The 19,275-nt window shown below is 40.4% G+C and overlaps 1 protein-coding gene across 3 annotated transcripts in view; it reads left to right on the top strand.

Annotated features, from left to right (window-relative positions):
• Positions 1-19,275, top strand: part of Scn11a (sodium voltage-gated channel alpha subunit 11) — a 113,371-nt gene that overhangs the window by 1,253 nt on the left and 92,843 nt on the right. For all 3 annotated transcript variants that reach the window (XM_074059061.1, XM_020178466.2, XM_074059060.1), the window contains one exon: positions 18,339-18,612. In XM_074059061.1, coding sequence (XP_073915162.1) covers positions 18,346-18,612 — 267 coding nt within the window. In that variant the 5' untranslated portion in view covers positions 18,339-18,345. The remainder of the gene's footprint in view (positions 1-18,338; positions 18,613-19,275) is intronic.

The raw sequence follows: 19,275 nt of genomic DNA, 5'->3' as shown, positions 1-19,275 counted from the left end.
GGTGAGCAGTTGCAAACTTTTTGTGACTTGCCCTACTGGTTGGGATAACACATGAGAGTTAGGGCATAAAGTTTCCTAAAGAGAAAACTAGAGATTCCACTGGTCAGGCAAGGAATGTATGAGGGTAAAACCCTTGCCCTTTACCCAGAACAGGATAGACACCATGAAAGAGTAGTTATCATTGTGAAAATGTTTGTGACATAGGGTTAAATGAAAAGATCACCATGTAAACTTGCAAATACATGACAATGACAGCAGTGTCAATACTACACAAAAAGAAACTACTGAAAAGAAATACACCAAAATGTTAGAACTTGCATGTTTTAGGTGGTTGTGGCTTATGGGCAAATATTTCCTTTTCATGTCTTCTAAATTTTATTTAATGGATGGCTCAACTAGCTAGACCCTGGCAGGAAACAGATGACACACTCAAATTGGGCATTTTGAGGATATTTTATTAAAGGGACTATAAAAAGAATGCAGTAATAGAAATAGATGATGGTATAGTCCTCAGTCTGGTAAGAGTGGAGTCCACAACACCCCACATCAGAAGGGATAAGGGGAGGCAGGACCAGGGAAAGAATCATGTGGATGGCCACCTCACAGAAGTGTGGCCCATGGCTGCCATCAGGGAGAGAGGTGAAGAAGAAATCCCTGACCTCACTCTACACCATTCTTTGCTCACCTGTATGTCCCAGTCAGTGACCAAACAAAGCCAGAAGTCGGAGTGCAAGGGAGCTCAATGGCGGCCTCCTTGTGGGTCAGCTCATGCACACTGAGAGTGGTGGAGAACGATGGAGAGGGAGCTGAGGACAAACCAAAACTGTCTGGTGCAATGAGCTTATGTGACTTATATAAAATTCATAAATAGAACACAAGGCTCTCGTGCTTTCTCACTGCGATTCCCATGGTCTAGGACATCTCCCTCTCTTACTGGACAAACAACTTCTGGATCCTTGCAACCACTTCCTCCCCTGGGCTTTCAAAGCACCCAGTGCCTGCCCAGGTGCGGCCATACGCAGCCTGCACTCCATCCTCCATCATTTACTTACCTGATTCCCTGAAGAACTGTAAGAACCTTGAGGACTTGGATGTGTTTTATATCATGCTTGTCCCCAGCACAGGAATGAATAATGATAGAGGTTCCGCTCTAAATACTTCCATAAAGCTTATAGATTTGAAGGCCTGAAATGAACAATTTTAACTGTGAATGAATATCCCAGGAATGCAGGGTCTTGTAGAGAAGTGAGGCTCTGTTCCTTTTTCCTAAGCAAGCGTTTGTTTTTGGTCTCTTTTGGTGGAGTGGACCTGTGAGCCTGCTGGGCAGAGCCAGTCCTCTGCTCTCAGAGGCAGAGCCCTCGCACGCTTAGCTCACTACCTCATGGAGATATCCCCAGCCTCCCACAGCTTTTCCAGTCCAGTGACTTCCCTACATCCAGTCATAGTTCACATTTGCAGGCTTCCTGGTTTAGGACTACAAATTGAGACTACACTCATTTACCTTATTACCACAGGAGATTTAGAAACCTGTCATACACCTGTTATTTGACCCTCTATTTTGAATCTTACATTTTGAGGCCTGGAAGGGTTTTTATAATCCTTTTACAATCCAATACAAACAATTCAAATAGTTCAGAAAAGAAAATGTTGGGAAGGGTACAATATGAAGAATAAAGTGCTTATACTTTCATCTTTATACTCAGTCCCACTTTAACCATTTCAGTTTTTAATTTTTCTGCTCATTATTTTTCTAACTCTAAATTCTCTTATACTGTTATTTCTTGGTTTATCAAGTTTAAATATATATAAATTACTGAATTGTCTCTAGGTGAGATGAGTTTAGCCTACTGACAGCAATCTATCGGCCCTTGCCATGAGTCTTCTATCTTTTGTTACTTGTATTTTTTCTGTTTATTTCAAACATTTTATTGGCATACATTAATTGCACAAAATAATGAGCTTCACTGTGACATTTTCATGCATGCATATACACTTTGAGCATATTCACCCCCTCTTCTCTGTCCCCTCTCCCACTGATCTTCTACCCTTCTCCCTCCCTACCTCCACAATCCCTTTCCTCTTCCCTAATAGTCTCACTTCTACTTTTGTGTCTTTTCCCCACATTCCACATATGAAAGAAAACATGAAAAACGTATCTTTCCGAGTCTGGCCTTTTCCCCTTAATATGTTGATCTCCAGTTCTCTGCCTATTTTCTTGTAAGTGACATGATTTTGTCCTTTATGGCTGAATAATACTTCATTATGTATCCACACCACATTTTCTCCATCCATTTTTCCATTGATCAGGTACCTTCACTGATTCCATAACTTGGCTATTACGAATAGTGCCAAATAAACTTGGGTGTGCAGGTGTCTCCGTTGTATGCTAACTTTCATTCCTTCAGGCATATGCCCAAGAGGGGTATGAGGAATCACAGCACAATTCTACTTTTAGAGCTTTTGAGGAAACTTCATGCAGATTTCCATAGTGGCAGGAGTAATTTAAATTCTTGCCAATAGTGTATAAGGGTCCTTTCCCCACCCCATCCTCACAAGCATTTATGATGGCCGTTCTGACTGGGGTGATGGATTGCAATGTAGTTTCGATTTACATTTCCTTTATGGCTGAGGATGTTGAACATTTTTTCATGTATGTGTACATCTTCTTTTGAGAACTGTGTGTTTAATTCACTTGCCCATTTATTGGTTGGATTATTTGTTCCATTGGTGTTTAATATTTTTAGCTCTTTATATAGACTGGATAGTAATCCCTTTTCAGATGAATAGCTGGCAAAGATTTTCTCCCATTTTGTAGGCTGTATCTTCACTCTAGTAACTGTCTCCTTTCTTGTGCAGAAGCTTTTTAATTTGATGCCATTCCATTTATCAGTTCTTGCTATTATTCCTGAGCAGTTGGAGTCTTATTCAGAAAGTTCTTGCCTTTGTCTTAAAATGTTCTCCCCCAGGTTTTTCTCTAGTCTTTCATCCTTTTTTTTTCACCCTTTTTCATATCTTTCATCCTTTCCTTTTGAGACAGGATCTCACTATGTAGTCCAAGCTTGCCTCAAACTCATGACATTCTACTTTTACCTCCTGAGTGCTGGGATTACAGGTGTCTGCCAGCACACCCAGTCTTTCAATCTGTTTTGAGTTGATTTTTGTTTTATTTTCTTGTGGTGCTGGGTATGAAACCCAGGGCCTTGTGCATGCTGGGTAAGCACTCTACCACTGAGCTGTATCTCCTCTTGAGTTATTTTTATACAATGTGAAAGGTATGGGTTTAGTTTCAGTCTTCTACTTGTGAATATCTAGTTTTCCAAACACTACTTGCTGAAGACACTGTCTTTTCTCCAACACATGCTGTCATTTTTGTTGAGAATCTTATTTCTGGGTCTTCTAAGTCTATTGTATTAGTTTATGTGCCTTTTTTTTTTTTTGCCTGTTTTTGTGCTGTTTTAGTTGCTACTGTTTTGTAGTATACTTTGAGATCAGGTATTGTAATATCTACAGTTTTGCTCTTTTTGCTCAGGATTGCTTTGGCTGTTTAGGGTCTTGTGTGTTTCCATATGAATTTCAGGATTGTTCTTTCTTGTTCTGTGAAGAAATTTATGACATTTTAATGGGGATTGCATTGAATCTATTGATCACTTTTGGTAATATGGCCATTTTAACAATATTAATTCTGCTGATTAATGAATGAGGAAGTTCTGTCTAAACTCTAATGTCTTCAATGTATTTGTTCAGTGCTTTATAGTTTTCATTGTACAGGTCTTTAATCTTCTTTGTTAGGTTTACTCATAGGTATTCTGTTCTTCTGGAGGTAATTATGAATGGGATTGTTTTCCTGATTTCTTTCTCAGTGGGTTTATTCTTGGTATATAGCAAAGCTACTGACTTTTATATATGATTTTGTATCATCCTACTTTGCTGAATTTGTCTGTCAGGTCTCACAGTCTTTTGTGGAGTCTTTAGGGTATTCTAAGTCATATCATCTGGACATAGGGATAATTAGACTTCTTCCTTTCCTATTAGTATTCCTTTTATTTCTTTCTGTTGTCTTTCTGCTCTGGCTAAAATTTTAAGTAGCATATTGAATAATAGCAGTGAGAGTGACGATTCTTGTCTCAATCCTGGTTTTCTCAGCTTTCCCCTATTCAGTAGGATGTTGACTATCAACAAAAGGGCCATTGTATAGTGAGGTATAGTCCTTTCATTTCAAGGTCCTTCCAGGCTTTTATCATGAAGGGATGTTGTCTTCTGTCAAATGCTTTTTCCATATTGAGATGATCATGTGATTTTTTTGTCTTTGATTCTATTTATGTGCTGCATCGTGTCTGTTGATTTGTGTATGTTTAAACCATTCTTGCATCCCTGAAAGGACATCAATTTGATCATCATGTATGATGTTTTGCATGTGTTGTTGAATTTGATTTGCAAGTATTTTTTGAAGATTTTTTTTGCTAATGTTCATCAAGGATATTGGTCTATAATTTTCTTTTTTGATTATATTCTTATATGGTTTTGTATTAAGTTAATACTGGTTCCATAGAATATGTTTGGAAAATTTTCTTCTGTGTCTGTTTAATGGAATGGTTTGGGAGTATTGGTGTGTGTTCTTCTTTAAAGGTCTGGTAAAATTCAACAATGAATCTATCCAGTCCTAAGCCTTTCTGTATTGAGAGACTGTTTTCTCAGACAGGGTCTCACTATGTATACCAGGCTGGCCTTAAACTGGCAGTAATCCTGCCATAGACTCCTGAGTGCTGTGATTACAAATGCACATTGATAGAACAATAATGTCGCCATTTTGTGAATCAGCCAAAATGGCAGCCCCACCCTTAAACAAATTCCCATGCTCTAAGACAGCCCCACCCCTACCAGAGACTACTGGGCATGTGCTAACTTCCTTACCCTCCCCCTTCTATAAAAGCCACTGCTCGGCCAGACTCGGTGCTGCACCATCTTTTCCCCCGCCAGCCTGGCAGTTTGGGCCTGCCATTAAACTTTGCTCTATGGATGTGAGTTTTCTCGTGAGCTTTCTTTTAGAGCGGTGTTTTTCCTAACATTTGGTGCTGAGACCTGGGATCAGGTTGAGTTCCCAGCACTGACCTTGCTCTCCCGGCTTTCCTCTGGGATCTGAGCTGCTTTACCGGGACCCCCGATCCTAGAAAGCGCCACTCTCTCACTAGCTCACAGGGAAGTTCCTCCACCCCAGCACACCTCCAACCGCCATCCACCACCGGCCAACCTTCCCTTAAGGTCCTCTCTCCCTCGGTGAGTCCTCCTCGCACGCTGAGCTGTGGTCTCTCTCTCATTTCCTCAAAAACCCTAGTGCTAGGTCGCAGCTCGCTCTCATCCCTGGGAACTGGGTTCCCCGCTTGGGACTGTGGATGCCCTGGTAGTGAAGATGTTCCTTCTGGGGGTTGTTTTCCACATTTCTCTCTATCTCTCCTGAGGACCTGATATTTCGGGGATGCCTGCCATATCTCTCCTCAGGTCAGGCCTTCATCATGGGAGTTGGACCATCCCAAATTCCTTCAGACTCCCCAATGGGATGTCTCCTGGCCAACCTTGGGCCCCTACGCCCAACGCCTGATCTTAAGCCACAAAAGCTCATTTTTCTCTGTAATCAGGCCTGGCCCCAATTGGACAATGCCTCCAAATGGCCACTTAATGGCACTTTCAATCCCAATATTTTAAGGGATCTATGCAATCTCTGTGAGCGTGCTGGTAAATGGAAAGAACTTTCCTATGTCCAATCCTTTCCCTATATCTGCATCAAACCCTCCCTCTGTACTTTCTGTTCCTCTGCACAGATTCTATTAGCCTGTAAACCAGTTTCTAAATCAGCCAATTCCTCTCCTAAACCTCCTCCTTCCCCATGTAAACAGACTTCTTGCACTGCTTACCATACCTATCTCCTCCTATCTTCCTGAAAAACTTTCTCCATCATGGAGTTAAGCAAGCCACTCCTTGCCAACTCTGGCATCAAGCAGTTCCAGTTCTGGGAGAGCTCATGCTCCCTTCTTGTGGGCTGGATTTATTCGGCGACCGGAGAATGGAGGTTTCATTTTGCTGAAAGCCTGCCAGTACCAATCAATGGAAGCAACCTACAGACACAGGTGATGGCTAATCCCTCAGGCCTGTGTCATGCCTCTAGGCTCTGCCTTCCCCTCCCTTACCTAAGATGTCAGCACACCTTTTCTGCCTCCCCCATGGTCCCACCACGTGTCCTTTGTCTCTGTCTGCCTTCCTCTCCCTGGGCTTACTGGGACCCTGCCTCCCATGAAAAACCTGTAGCATGGTGCCTTATGACTTAAGGTATTCCAACTAGTTTGACAGGCCTCTCGGTCTAAAGTAACTTTAAATCAACCGCTTTACAAAAGTGCTTACAAAAAACTGCGGCTGCCACGCTTACGGTCTAACTCTGCTCCCACAAGGGGAGGAGAGAAAGAAAACAGGCGCACCTATGCACAGGATGCCGGCTCCTGGACACAGCAAAAACACCTGCCAAAGTTAGGAAAACCCATAGAGAGGACCCAGTACATCCTGGACTGCCAGACACACGTGCCGATGGCTGCAGCCCGCTGCCACTTCCCCTAGAATAAAACGCGCGCAGAGTACACAGGAAGGGGGTAGGGGCGTCAGGCCGCAGGATCAGGCTTAGGCAGTCAGGGTCATTTGTCCCAGGTGTGTGTGGAGGGAGTGATGCCTTGCACAAGTCCTGCTCCTAGCCCAACCTCACACCTTGGGGCATCAGACCCAGGCCTTGTAAGCCAATTGTTAGCTCAAAGTTATAGTTCCAGAAATAACAAAATAGACATTACTGTGGTCTCTAAACTTCTCATTTAGAATTTTCTATACCTTTGGCCTCAGTATAAATGTTTCCCTCCAAATATTAACACTAGTTGTCCCGTATGGCACTGTTATTGCCTGACATGCCCTCTGAATGCCCTTCTCTAACTTTACAAACGATTTCTTTGTTAAAAAGGTATACTTTATTAAAGAGGCTGCCTGCTGTTAGCTAAAAGACAGGATCCTAACGTTTTGTTCTTTCTAGATGGGACCTGAATCTTCCAGTGTTCTGGCTGGTAGATGTTGGAAGCTTTGTATTGAGGTTGGCCTCAGTATGCCTTGGGTGACCAAGAGAAGTGGCCTTCACAGGGTTCCTTAAATTACAATAGACCTTTTCTATAAAAGTAAAAAAGTAAACTGAGGTCCCCTATACAAATTTCTACCTTCTAAGTCACTCCAATACTCAGAACCTCTAAACGAGTGCTTCCTTCTTCAACAGGCAATGGTAGGAAGAGGACAAATCTTATGTCCCCTTTTCCAGTTATCAGATCTAAGGGAAATTTAAAAACATCTAAACAGCTGTACTGATGCCCAAATACATTGAAGCCTTTATCTCTGTGACTAGACCAGACTCTTATCTCATTAGAAAAACAATGGGTTTGGGCCCAGGCCACGCAGGTTGGACATGATTATATGGCTCAAGCAGTAGAGTGCCGCTTTACAAGCAGAAAGTCCTTAGTTCAAGCCCAGTACAGACAAAGTAAAAAATAATAATAATAATATTTGGGGCTGAGGAAGTAGCTCAATGGGAGAATGTCTGCCCCGCATGTGCAAAGCCCTGGGTTCAATTCCCCAGCATTACTAAAAAAAAATTTAAAGAAATGGTAAAGAAGATAAGTGGCATTAATGTCACTTCAGCTATCTCATAGTAGAAAAATGTAGTTTAACCTAGACCAGATCCCTCATTCTTCAAGTGAGGAAACTGAGGCCCAGAACAGTTCAGAGATTTGCTCTCCAGAGTGTCAGGTGTCAATGTAAAATAACAACTTTACTTTACAGCAACAACCTATCAGAAAGCATACCACAGTGGACTCAGAGTCACAGTTGAGAGAGTTTCTCCTCAAAGATAAATTTCTAACAGTCAGTCCCAGATATTCATAAAAAACTCAGACTGTGGCTGAAGGGAAAAGTCACTGAACCAAGTAATACAGCTAGCCATGTCTGTATGTCCGGGACCTTCCTAACAGGAGAGAAAAAGATAAGAGACACCATGGCCTCATTGCTGCTCTCAGAGAGGGCCCCACCCGACTGGGGCCTGTATCCTGAACTTGCTACCGTGGTGGACAGGAGGGGCACTTCTGCAGAGAATGCTTAAGGGGGGACAGCCCGGGAGACAGCCCCGCCCCCAACCGGGACCCTGCCCTCTGCAAGAGTAACCACTGGAGGTCTAAGTGCCCCCATCACCAGATGGAAGACGAGGTGCCACCTTCCTATGGATTGATGAGTCCAAGCCTCCTGGCCACACTCCACTTCTTGGCATCAATGTTGAGGAGCCATAATGGCAGAAAAACAAAAGGCCATTTTCCTCCTAGACAGTGGAGCCCGTTTCTCTGTTTTACCTTTTTCTCCTGGTCCCCGGTCCAATGACAAAAGTTATTGTTCGGGGCAAATCTGGCCAGCCCCTAGAGCGCTAGTTTACCTGGCCTCTGGCCTGCTCTTGGGGAGACCTCCTCTTCTGTCACTTTTTCCCCATAGTACCAGTGTTCCTGCTGGGACGGGATTTACTTTCTCAATTAAAGGCTCAAATTCTCCTCCCCCCAGGCAGCTATCTCTGCTGCCCCCTCCTTTAGGAACAAAGAGATTCTACAGTGTGGACTGATGAGATGAGTGTAGGGTGAGCCAATACAGCCCTCCCTATTCAAATAAAACTCACAGTTTCCACACCCAAAACAATATCCCCTCAAGCCTGAGGGAGGATGAGGCCTTATGTCTATTCCTAAAAACAACAAGGGCTACTAATTAGTCGCTCCAGCCCCTATAATAAATTCAAAATTCTTATAAAAGTTAATTTTAAAACACAAGTTACAAAGTAAACAACTGGAAAGGATATAGATAGGTAATAAATGTATTTTTTGAGATGTTAAAGGAAAAAGGAATTTTTTTTGGATGAGAAGGGATTGTTATAAAAAGAGTTTATCCTAAAGATTGTTTCAAATAGGAGGGATAAAAACAAGCCATCAAAGGGTTTAGTATGTTATATAAAGATCTAAGTAAGTTTAAAAGTGCATAATGAGAAACTTCAGTGTGTGATAAAGTTAAAGTTGAATATAATCTAAGAGTTGCCTAAAAGATTTTTAGAGTCATGTCAAACTAAAATCAAATTCTCTATGTCTATAAAATAACAAAGTTATCTTAATATTGTTCTGCTCTGAGTAACATCTACAAAAAACCATTACAGAGAAAGATTTTATCAAAGAAATTATTCGTGTTTTCTGCTGATCTTGTCAAGCTTTTAAGTACTACTAAATCAGAGTTCATTTATATATTTGCTTATGTGTCTTAAATGACCACCTTGTAACAGTGTTATGCTATACTTTATCTAAATATGGTACAAACATTTAAAAAGTTGAAAGTGTCAATTTATATAAAATAATGAGCTAAAGCTCTCTTTTATCCAAGAGTGTTACATTTAAATCCCTGCCTCCCACAGGTCACCTACCTAGGTGTGGCCTTAAAGGAACAGACTCACTCCCTGAGTCTTAAATGCATCAACCCAACCTTCCATTTCCCAACCCCCATACCATAAGACAGCTTACAGTTTTCCTGGCAGTTATAGGATTTTGCAGAATTTAGATTCCTAGGTATGTAGTCCCTGAACAGACACCTTTTTATGTTCCTCATAATATTCCTATTTGGGTCTTAGATAATGTATGCCCACCCATTTCTCTCTCTGTAGTTGGAGGACTCTTGAAATTGTCTAGGGAACAGCATTTCACAGTGGTTCTCCTGGCCAATGCCCATCCTAATGCCTGTGTTCTTGCTCTCCTATTCTTAAGCTTCCTCCCTGTATCACACTGCATGTCTGCTACTGCTAATCAAAAGTTTAACCAGTTGTACCTCCAGGGATACCAGCCTCTCCAAAACTGTCCAGGGGACTGCTATGAGGGCCCCCACCGGGACACAGGAGCCTGAGGATTGCCTCATACAATGCCCCCTGCCAGCAGGAAGCAGCTAAAGAGACCAATGCTTTGCCCCAATTCCTGATCCTCAGAACCTACCCTCATCATTATTAAAGAAAAAATGGGGGAATGATAGAACAATAATGTCGCCATTTTGTGAATCAGCCAAAATGGCAGCCCCACCCTTAAACAAATTCCCATGCTCTAAGACAGCCCCACCCCTACCAGAGACTACTGGGCATGTGCTAACTTCCTTACCCTCCCCCTTCTATAAAAGCCACTGCTCGCCCAGGCTCGGGGCTGCGCCATCTTTTCCCCAGCCAGCCTGGCAGTCTGGGCCTGCCATTAAACTTTGCTCTATGGACGTGAGTTTTCTCGTGAGCTTTCTTTGAGAGCGGCATTTTTCCTAACACACATCACCATGCCAGATTCTTTTGGGAGACTTAAATTCTGGATCAATCTCATTTCTTGTTATTAATCTGTTTAGGTTTTTAAAATATTGTCTTGGTTCAATTTTAGTAAATTTATCCATTTCTTCTGGGTTTTCCAATTTATTGGGATATAATTTTTCAAATTAATCCCTAGTGATCCTCTGGATTGCATTGTATCTGTTTTGAGAGTACCCTTTTCACTTCTAATTTATTAGTTTGGGTCTCTCTCTCTCTCACTTTGGCTAAGGGTTTCTCAATTTTGTTAATCTTTTCAGTGAACCACCTCTGTTTCATTTATTCTTTGCACTGTTCTTTTAGACTCTATTTTATTGATTTCAACTATGATAGCTATTATTTATTTCCTTTCACTAGTTTTGGGTTTGGATTTCTTTAGTTTTCCTAAGTACTTAAGACGCATCATAAGATTCTTTATTTGAGATCTCTCTGATTTTTAATACAGGCACTCACAGCTATAAAATTCCCTTTTATAACTGCCTTTGATATATCCCATTTTTTTTTTTTTTGCAGTACTGAAGTTTGAACTCAGGGCCTCTCCATCAGCACTTTTTTTGTGAAGAGTTTTTTCAAGATAGAGTCTCATGAACTATTTGCCTGGAAGAATCTCTCATGAATTTTTATATGTTGTGTTTTCATTTTCATTTTTGATTGTAGGAATTTTTTTAATTCCCCCAATTTCTTTAATTATCAAAAGATTGTTCAAAAAGTGTATTATTCAATCTCCTGTGTTTATATAGCTTCTTCAGATTCTACTGATTTCTAGTTTCATTCCATTAGAATTTGATTTTAATGGGTTAAAATTACTCATTTTTTTGTATTTGTTAAGACATGCTTTATGGGCTACAATGGGATCTGTTTTGTAGAAAGTCCAGGAAGATGTGAGAAGAATGTGTATTCCACATTTGCTGGATGGAATATTCTGTAGTTGTATGTTAACTCCATTTGACATATAGTGTAGTTTAAGTAAAATTTCTTTGTTTTGTCTGATGACCTATGTATTGGTGAGATTGGGCCATTAAAGTAGTCTTCTGATATTGTAATGGGACCTATCTGCGTCTTTATATCAGTAGTGTTTGATTTATGAAACTGAGTACTCTGATGTTCAGTGCATGTATATATTTGCAATTGTTATGTCTTCTGACTGATTTTTGTCTTGAAGTCCTATTTGTTAAATATGAATATAGATACTGCTTGCTTCTGGATTCCATTTGCTTAGAATATCATTTTATATTCTTTCACTTTCATTCTGTGCTTGTCTCTACCAGTGAGATGTGTTTTTTGCAGGCAGACAGCAGTTGGATCTTGTTTTTGTCAGTCCAATCAACCAATTTATGTTTTCTGGTTGGAGAATGAAGAATATTTACACTTAGAGTTATAATTGAAATTTATATATTAATTCCTATAATTTTGTTCTTCTTCTAATGTTCAATTCTTTCCTAAGTGTCTCTTTTTTGGGGAAGGGTGGTACGAGGGTTTTGAACTCAAGGCTTTGCATTGCTAGGCAGGTACTCTACTACTTGAGCCATACCTCCAGCCCTTTCCTAAGGGCTTATATAGTCTTTTAGTTGGATTTTTTCTTTCTTGTGTGCTTATGGTTGTATTTATTTTCTTCTCTATGTAGGAATCCTTTAAGTATCTTCTGCAATGTTGACTTGGTGGTTATAAATTCTTTTAGTTTATGCTTATCTTGGAAAGTATTTCTCCTTCAATTCTACAGGACAAATTTTCTGGATATAGTAATCTAGGTTGGTGGTTATTTTTTTTCAGGGCTTGAAATACATCATTCTATGATCCTCTGGCCTTAGAGTTTCTTTAGAAAAATCTATCATCATTGTGACAGGTTTGCATTTATAAGTCAGTTCACACATCTCTCTTACAACTTTTAATATTCTTTCTTTGTTTTGTACCCTTAGCATTTTAAGTATAATTTGACATGGGGAAGTTCTTTCTGGTCATGTATAAATGCCTCCTGTAACCTGGATACTCATATCTTTCCCCAGATTTGGGAAATTTTTGGCTATTAATTAACCAAATGGTTTTCTATGCCTTTTGTCATACCTCAGTGCCTTCTTCTGCACCAAAAATACATAAACTTGGGTCTTGATCATGTTCAAGAAGGCTTGCATGTTCAGTTCATAAGTTCCTAATTTTTCCTTAATTACTATCTGAATGACTAATTCATCAACCTTGTCTTCAAGCCTTGACATTCTTTCTTCAGCTTGCTCTAGACTGGTGGTGAGGCTGTCAATTTTTTTTTTACATTTGATTTATTGAATGTTTCATTTTCAAGATTCTTGTTAGGTTTTCTTTCACAGTCCCATTTCCTATATTGTATTCCTTAAATTGTTCAGTTGTTTTTTTATGTGTGTTTTCTTGAGATTCATTGATATTTTTTAAATCATTGTTTTAAATTCTTTTTCCAGAATTTCATTCACTTTAGTATCTTTGGATTCAATTGATAGAAAATTATGAACTTTTGGAAGAGTCATGCTACCTTATTTTTTCATATTAACAAATATCTATTTCTATGTTAGATTTATTCATCTGTCGGAATGGGTAGCTCTTCCACTTTTATGAGAGTCTTTTGGGGAAACAGTCTTCTTTTGATGATGTGTTCTGGGATATTGAATTGTTGTGACATATTGAATCTATTTCCAGTTGAAATTTGAAGTACAGTTTCCCCATAACTGCTTTGGTAAAGATTAGTGTGTTTTAACATAATGAAAACTGTCAGATCCTTCTTTCTCTGTAGGTCTCAGAAGAGTGGAGTACTTCCAATACATAAGGTAGATGTGTTGTAGACATCAGTGTATAATGGTACATCCTCTAGCATTACTTTTCTTGTCTTGTTAACAATGGGTAGGGGAGCAACCTATTCTGCAGTCTTTCATAGATGCCGTGCCCAGTCACCCAGTCATTTGGTTGCTTTTATCTGCTGGGAAAGGGAAAGCTAAAGAAAAATTAGAATATTCAAAAAGTGTAAAAGGAAAAAGCAGGAGAAAGGTGGAAAGTGAAGGATGTAATTTAAAAAGCAAAGAAAGAGATGTAGAGAATAAACAAATTTGACCATTAGAAGGGAGGAAGAGAGAAAGAGAAACAATGACAACAAAACCCAAAAGAGAATAAAGAAAGAAAGAAAAAAGGGAGAAGAACACACATATATACATACAGAGGAATCAAATCAACCAATCAACAAATACAAAAAGAATGAAGGGTCTAAATTTTTTTTTTAAGTTTAATGAAGTATTGTCTCCCCTGTAGTAGTTGTGCAAGCAAAAGTAGATATTCACTATCTCTGCCAATCTGCACTTTCTGTCTTCTTGGGCTATGCACCCCTTGGAGAGAACAAAGGTTGGGGAACAATAAATTCACCCCTTTCTTTTTTGTGTGATAATTACTGGTCGTCAGAGTGCTTTGGAACCAGAGCTAGTTGGACTAGCTTTGTTCCCCTGTTTGCTAGTATAAGGTAGCATGAAACTGAAGTTTGCTTGGCTGGAATTTACTCAACATGCACCCCCAGGTCAGGGCTGGCACTGAGCTCTGCTCTACCTCAGGATTTCAGCCTCTCCCCTGTGAAGCCCATCTGTATGGCTGTGCTGGGTAGAGGGGACACAGTGGGTCCTGTGCTTTCTACCACCCACAGCTATTGTTTTCAGAGCCCAGTCCCTGAACAAAATCCCATGTTCTTGCTGTCTCCTGACCCTCATTTGCTGGTCACTGGGGTCCCCAGGCTTAAAAGGAAAGTGAGGTCTACTTCATTCTGTGTCTCTAATCTGAATCCCACTGCATGTATTTTTCAATGAGCTTCCTTCAGTGGTATTCACTAGGATCACACTTGGCCAAAAAGTAGACAGTGTGGCAATATTTACTGTGAGCACCAAAGAAAAGGAAACTGTAAGGACTAAGGCAGCAAACAAGTCTGTGACCTTCTCAACATGGTTCTCTGTTAGTGCACCACACTTTCATATTGAGAAATGCAGAGCACTGCTAAAACACCAACACTATACAGCTTTCAGATGCACTAAGTTCAGTTGCCTTTCTGTTCTTCATCTGCTTCTGTGTCAGTTCCTCCCCCCCCCGACCCCCCTACCCACCCCCGCCATCACTAGTGTCTCTTCCTCTTTCTCTTTAGGTTACTCCTTCTCTTTCTGCCCCACCACACTACAACAGGCTCAGCACTGATGCATTGTTTCTTATTCTCTGTTTCAACAGGACAGAGTCTCTGGGTCTCCCAAGTCCCAGGTCCCTGCCCAATGTTAAACTTCAGTGTGTTCCCTCAGTCACCAACTTCACTGAGAAGCTATTTTCTGGCTGTTTTCTTCAGAGCTGCAGGAAAGTGCTGCTTGCTTCTAATCTGCCATCTTGTCTCTCCTGTTACTTTTGTTTTAAATGTGATTTTTCACTTGTTGCCTGTATAATTTTAAGGGATAGTCAAGCTTGCATTGCTTGATCTATTGACTTGCCATAAAATGTCTTGACTTCCTCAGTGTTTAAGACAAGGAAATTGGTGTCCTTGAGTTTCTTTCTAACTTTTATCTTAACTCCAGGTAGCAATTAAATATCATTTATAACATTTGCATTTTTTTTCTTTCTTTTTTCTTTTGGCAGTACTAGGGGTTGAACTCAGGACCTCACATTTATTAGTCAGATGCTCTACAACTTGAGTCACTCCACCAGCCCTTTTTTGCAGTGGTTATTTTTGAGATACGGTCTGGCCTGGATGGTGGCCATCCTATTTGTGCTTCCCCACATAGCTGGGATGACAGGTATATGTCATTGTGCCCAGACATTGGTTGAGATGAGGTCTTGAAAACTTTTTTGGCCTAGGCTGCCTTGAACCACAAATACTCTTGATCTCCACCTCCAAGTAACTAGGATTACACACTTGAGTCACCTTGCACAGCCTTCACTTTATTCTTTAATAATTAATTCTGCCTTATCTATAGGATACTTATGAAAATTAAAAACCGATAGACAACCTTTATGATTGTTTTTGCAGCTGTTATTCTCAAAGCATAAACATATTTACACTTATAGAAGAAGAGATGGAGTCTGAGGTCACTAACCTGCTGCTGCTTGATGGAGAATGTTCTAAATGTCAAGATCAATGGACTCTTTTTTCCTATTCTCTTATTCTGTCAGACACTCAAATCATTTAGATAACTTCATATGTAAAGCATGGTTTTTAGAGAACTTTCTTGATGGAATTTATAATTACCTTTTTTTCATATGTTGAAAAAACAGGTTCTTAATCATATTCTTTGCCACATAGAATTGTTTTTATACTGTCAGGATTTTTCTCAGAGTTCTTTGACTTCTAATTATAATTAGATTTATTGTTTTTTAAGCCTGTTGAAGTATAGTCACACTAAAATTTTTTCATTGACTTGGGATAAGAGCACTATGTGTTGGATACTGTACATCCTGCTTTTTTTTTTTTAATTTTTTTTGGTAGCACTGAGGTTTGAACTCAGGGTGTTGCACTTGCTAAGCAGATGCTCTACCACTGAGTCAAACCTCCAGTCCACATCCTGCTTTTTTGGATTCTTTTTTCAGGTTTTGAAACTATATACTTAAATATTTTTTTTAAAGATTCTAGTGCTTGAAAAATGCGTCTTCCTACTTGATTATTAGCAAGACTTGGTAAATCATTGGATTTAGCTGATCTAACTAGCCTAATTCTTAAGCTAGTTTTTTAGCAATGTAATCCATTTTCTGCACAGAAAATTTTCATAATTAAGTATTTTCTATATAAATTTTAGAAGAAAGATTTGACTCTGGACATTTTACCAATTATACTATTGATTTTTCTATTAATTTAGTAATCTTTTTTCTATTAATTTATTAATTTTGTGAGTGCATTCTTTATTTCCACAGTGCAGTCTTCTTGAGTGTATTTTTATTAAAGAATATTTGATTTTTCTATCAAGTGGTTTCAGTTAATAAAAACACTTTATTGCATATAGTTTTATTTTGTCAAATTTATTCGGGTTGCTAATTTTTATAAGTCTTTCTTTTCCTGAGTCAATTTTTGTAGTTTGCTCATTTTTTTTTTTTTTTTGGCAGCACTGGGGTTTGAACTCAGGGCCTCACATTTGCTAGGCAGGTACTGTACCACTTGAGTCACTCTGCCAGCCCTGCAGTTTGTAATGTTACTTGTAAGGTGTGGCTCTTTAATTATTTTATCATCTATAACAAATTATAATGTTAATTTTAATTGATTTCAGGGGTTGTCAGTTTAACTTTGGGTTATTTATTTTTATCAAGTCTCTTCTCCTCAAGAACCCAGTAAAATATCCCCCAGAGTCAAAATGGCATGATCAGAGTTTTTCAGTCTCTTCTTTCATAGTCACAGTATGAGAGCAGCACTCCTTCAGTGGGCCCTCTGTAGAATCTTCAGTGTTTCCTATCCAGGGTCTTTCTCAGCACATACATATATTTTGTAGGATAAACTAGCACCCATATTCTGTTGATTACAAAAAACTTAAATATCTTTCTTGAGGTCTAGGGTCAAATGCAATGGAGCCCCATTATATGCCTGCTTCATTTATACAAATTCAATGTTATGGGATTATGGTAGGGGGGCTGATTTAAACAGTATGAGCAATTCCATCATCCTGGCCCTTCAATAACAAGCTTGACCCAAAAAGGATAGAAGGCAGTGAATTTATGCTCCCACACTTAACTCGACATATGACTTAGACAGTATTAGCATGGCATTGGCCCAAACACTGTGTACCTAAGGACACACACCGCCTTTAGCATGATCCTCACATGCAACCCAGCTGCCTTGTTGGGCTTAGCTGAAGAACGGCTGGTATGGGCACTGAAAGACAAGCTGACTGAGCAGTGAGTTGGGATGCCTGCCCAATAGTCCTTCCTGAGTGATTTTAATGACAAGTTTTGACTGCACTTTTGTAAATTGTGATTTCCCTGTACTCAAGCACAGAACTCAAGATTTCCCTGCTTCTCTCTACTTGCAGGCCTTGCCAGCAGCTTAGAATCTGTGTGTCTTTGGCCTAATTTATTTCCCCAAGGCTTCCTCCTTCCCTAATGCTCTCTACCTCAGTGAGTGGCACCACTGTCTACGAAGCTGCCCCAGCTGGGAACCTAGCAAGGACAATCTCCCTGTCACAACTGTTCTTAAGTAATCTCAACTTATCCTTTCCATTATGTCATCCTCCGTGGTTTGATTTGTTGTAACAGATTCTGAGATCATTTTTCTGATAATAGCCTTCTACCCACATCACTCTTCTATCTCAAGCTCTGTCAACAACCAACAGTTGGAGGAATTTTTTTTAAAAACTTGATAATATTACTCCAATGTAATAATAATAATAATAATAATAATAATGAAAACAAAAATGTCTAGCAATTCTCTGTTACCCTCAGGGGAAGTCCATAGTCCAAGGATTACAGGCCTGCTCATGCTCTCTGCTGACTACAGCCTTATCTGGCCATTCCAGTCCATGAAACCTCCTCTCCTGGAAAACATGACTGCTATGTCATACCACAGTTATGGCCTGCTTCCTGTTCCTTCCCAGCCTGTTTGCACAGTGGTGGCTGCTTGTCTGCTCTCAACTGGCCCCATTTAACCTTATTAGCATGCTCTGTGATTGGGTTTCAGTCTTAGGCTGTTCATTTGCTTCTGAACTCAGTTTCCCACATTTGTCCAGGTCCCACAGGACTCATGTCCTGCTTTGGTCCTGTCTAGGCCCAAAGTCTCCATGGTAGCCACACAATGGTGGTCTTCTGAACTGCCCTGTAGGCAGTGGGTATGCAAGCCCCCTCACCTCAGCCTCAGTCCTTATAGATCCCTATGATGCCATCCTCTGACAGTGAAACCCAGGGCAGACTACATTGTTCCTACTTCCTGAGAGCTCTCTGAGGGTCTGCAGCTTACCTCTGTCCTAAGGGTGAAGATGGACGACAGGTGCTACCCAGTGATCTTCCCAGATGAGAGAAATTTCCGCCCCTTCACTCCTGACTCTCTGGCTGCAATAGAGAAACGGATCGCCATCCAAAAGGAGAAAAAGAAGTCCAAAGATAAGACAGTATCTGAACCCCAGCCTCGACCTCAGCTTGACCTAAAGTCTTCCAGGAAGTTGCCCAAGCTCTATGGCAACATTCCCCGTGAGCTGATAGCAAAGCCCCTAGAAGACTTGGACCCATTCTACAGAAATCACAAGGTACTTCCATGGGGTGAGGGGTAGGGGGACACTGGCGTGTTCCAATCTTGAAGTCAGAGTTGGCGTTGGGTTTGTAGAGGCACCTCTACAGCACCTCTCCTTTGCTGTCAGCCCCTGTCATTGCCTTCATAGGCCTGAGAACCCCTTTCAGTCCTCTCTGATGCACAAGAGGAGGAGGGCAGCAGAAAGGGTAAAAGAACTGAAAAGTCAAAGCGGTGTGTGAAAAGAGGCTGCGCTAGCAGTCAGGAAGGGAGGTGTAGGCCATTTCAGTGCCTGGCTTTGTGACTCTGGAAAGTCAGTTCACAAGTCCTCACTTCCTGTCTGAGATGGGAATCGTGCCTGACTTTCTTACCCTATGGCTTAGATGTGCTGGGGAACTACCTTATAAACTCAAGTCACGATTAACATCGCTCTCCAGGAATGCCCATTTCAGCAATGAGATTTTACCATGAACAACTTTTGAACAAGGGGCTTTCTAGGCCATTAAATGCGATTAATGAAGGTCAAACTAACACTTGGTGCATAATAGAAGCACAATAAATTATGTCTAAGAAAATGTTGAGCACTTGGCCACATGCAGATTATATGTAAATCTCAGGCAAATATGCCAAAGCCTTGCTGTTTCATCTACCTAAATATAATTCATGTAGAAAATTCTATCAA

This window comes from Castor canadensis, chromosome 17 (genome assembly GCF_047511655.1).
Source record: "Castor canadensis chromosome 17, mCasCan1.hap1v2, whole genome shotgun sequence".
NCBI lineage: Eukaryota > Metazoa > Chordata > Mammalia > Rodentia > Castoridae > Castor > Castor canadensis.
The sequence above is the reverse complement of the archived record's forward strand: the minus strand, read 5'-3'. Positions and strand labels throughout refer to the sequence as shown.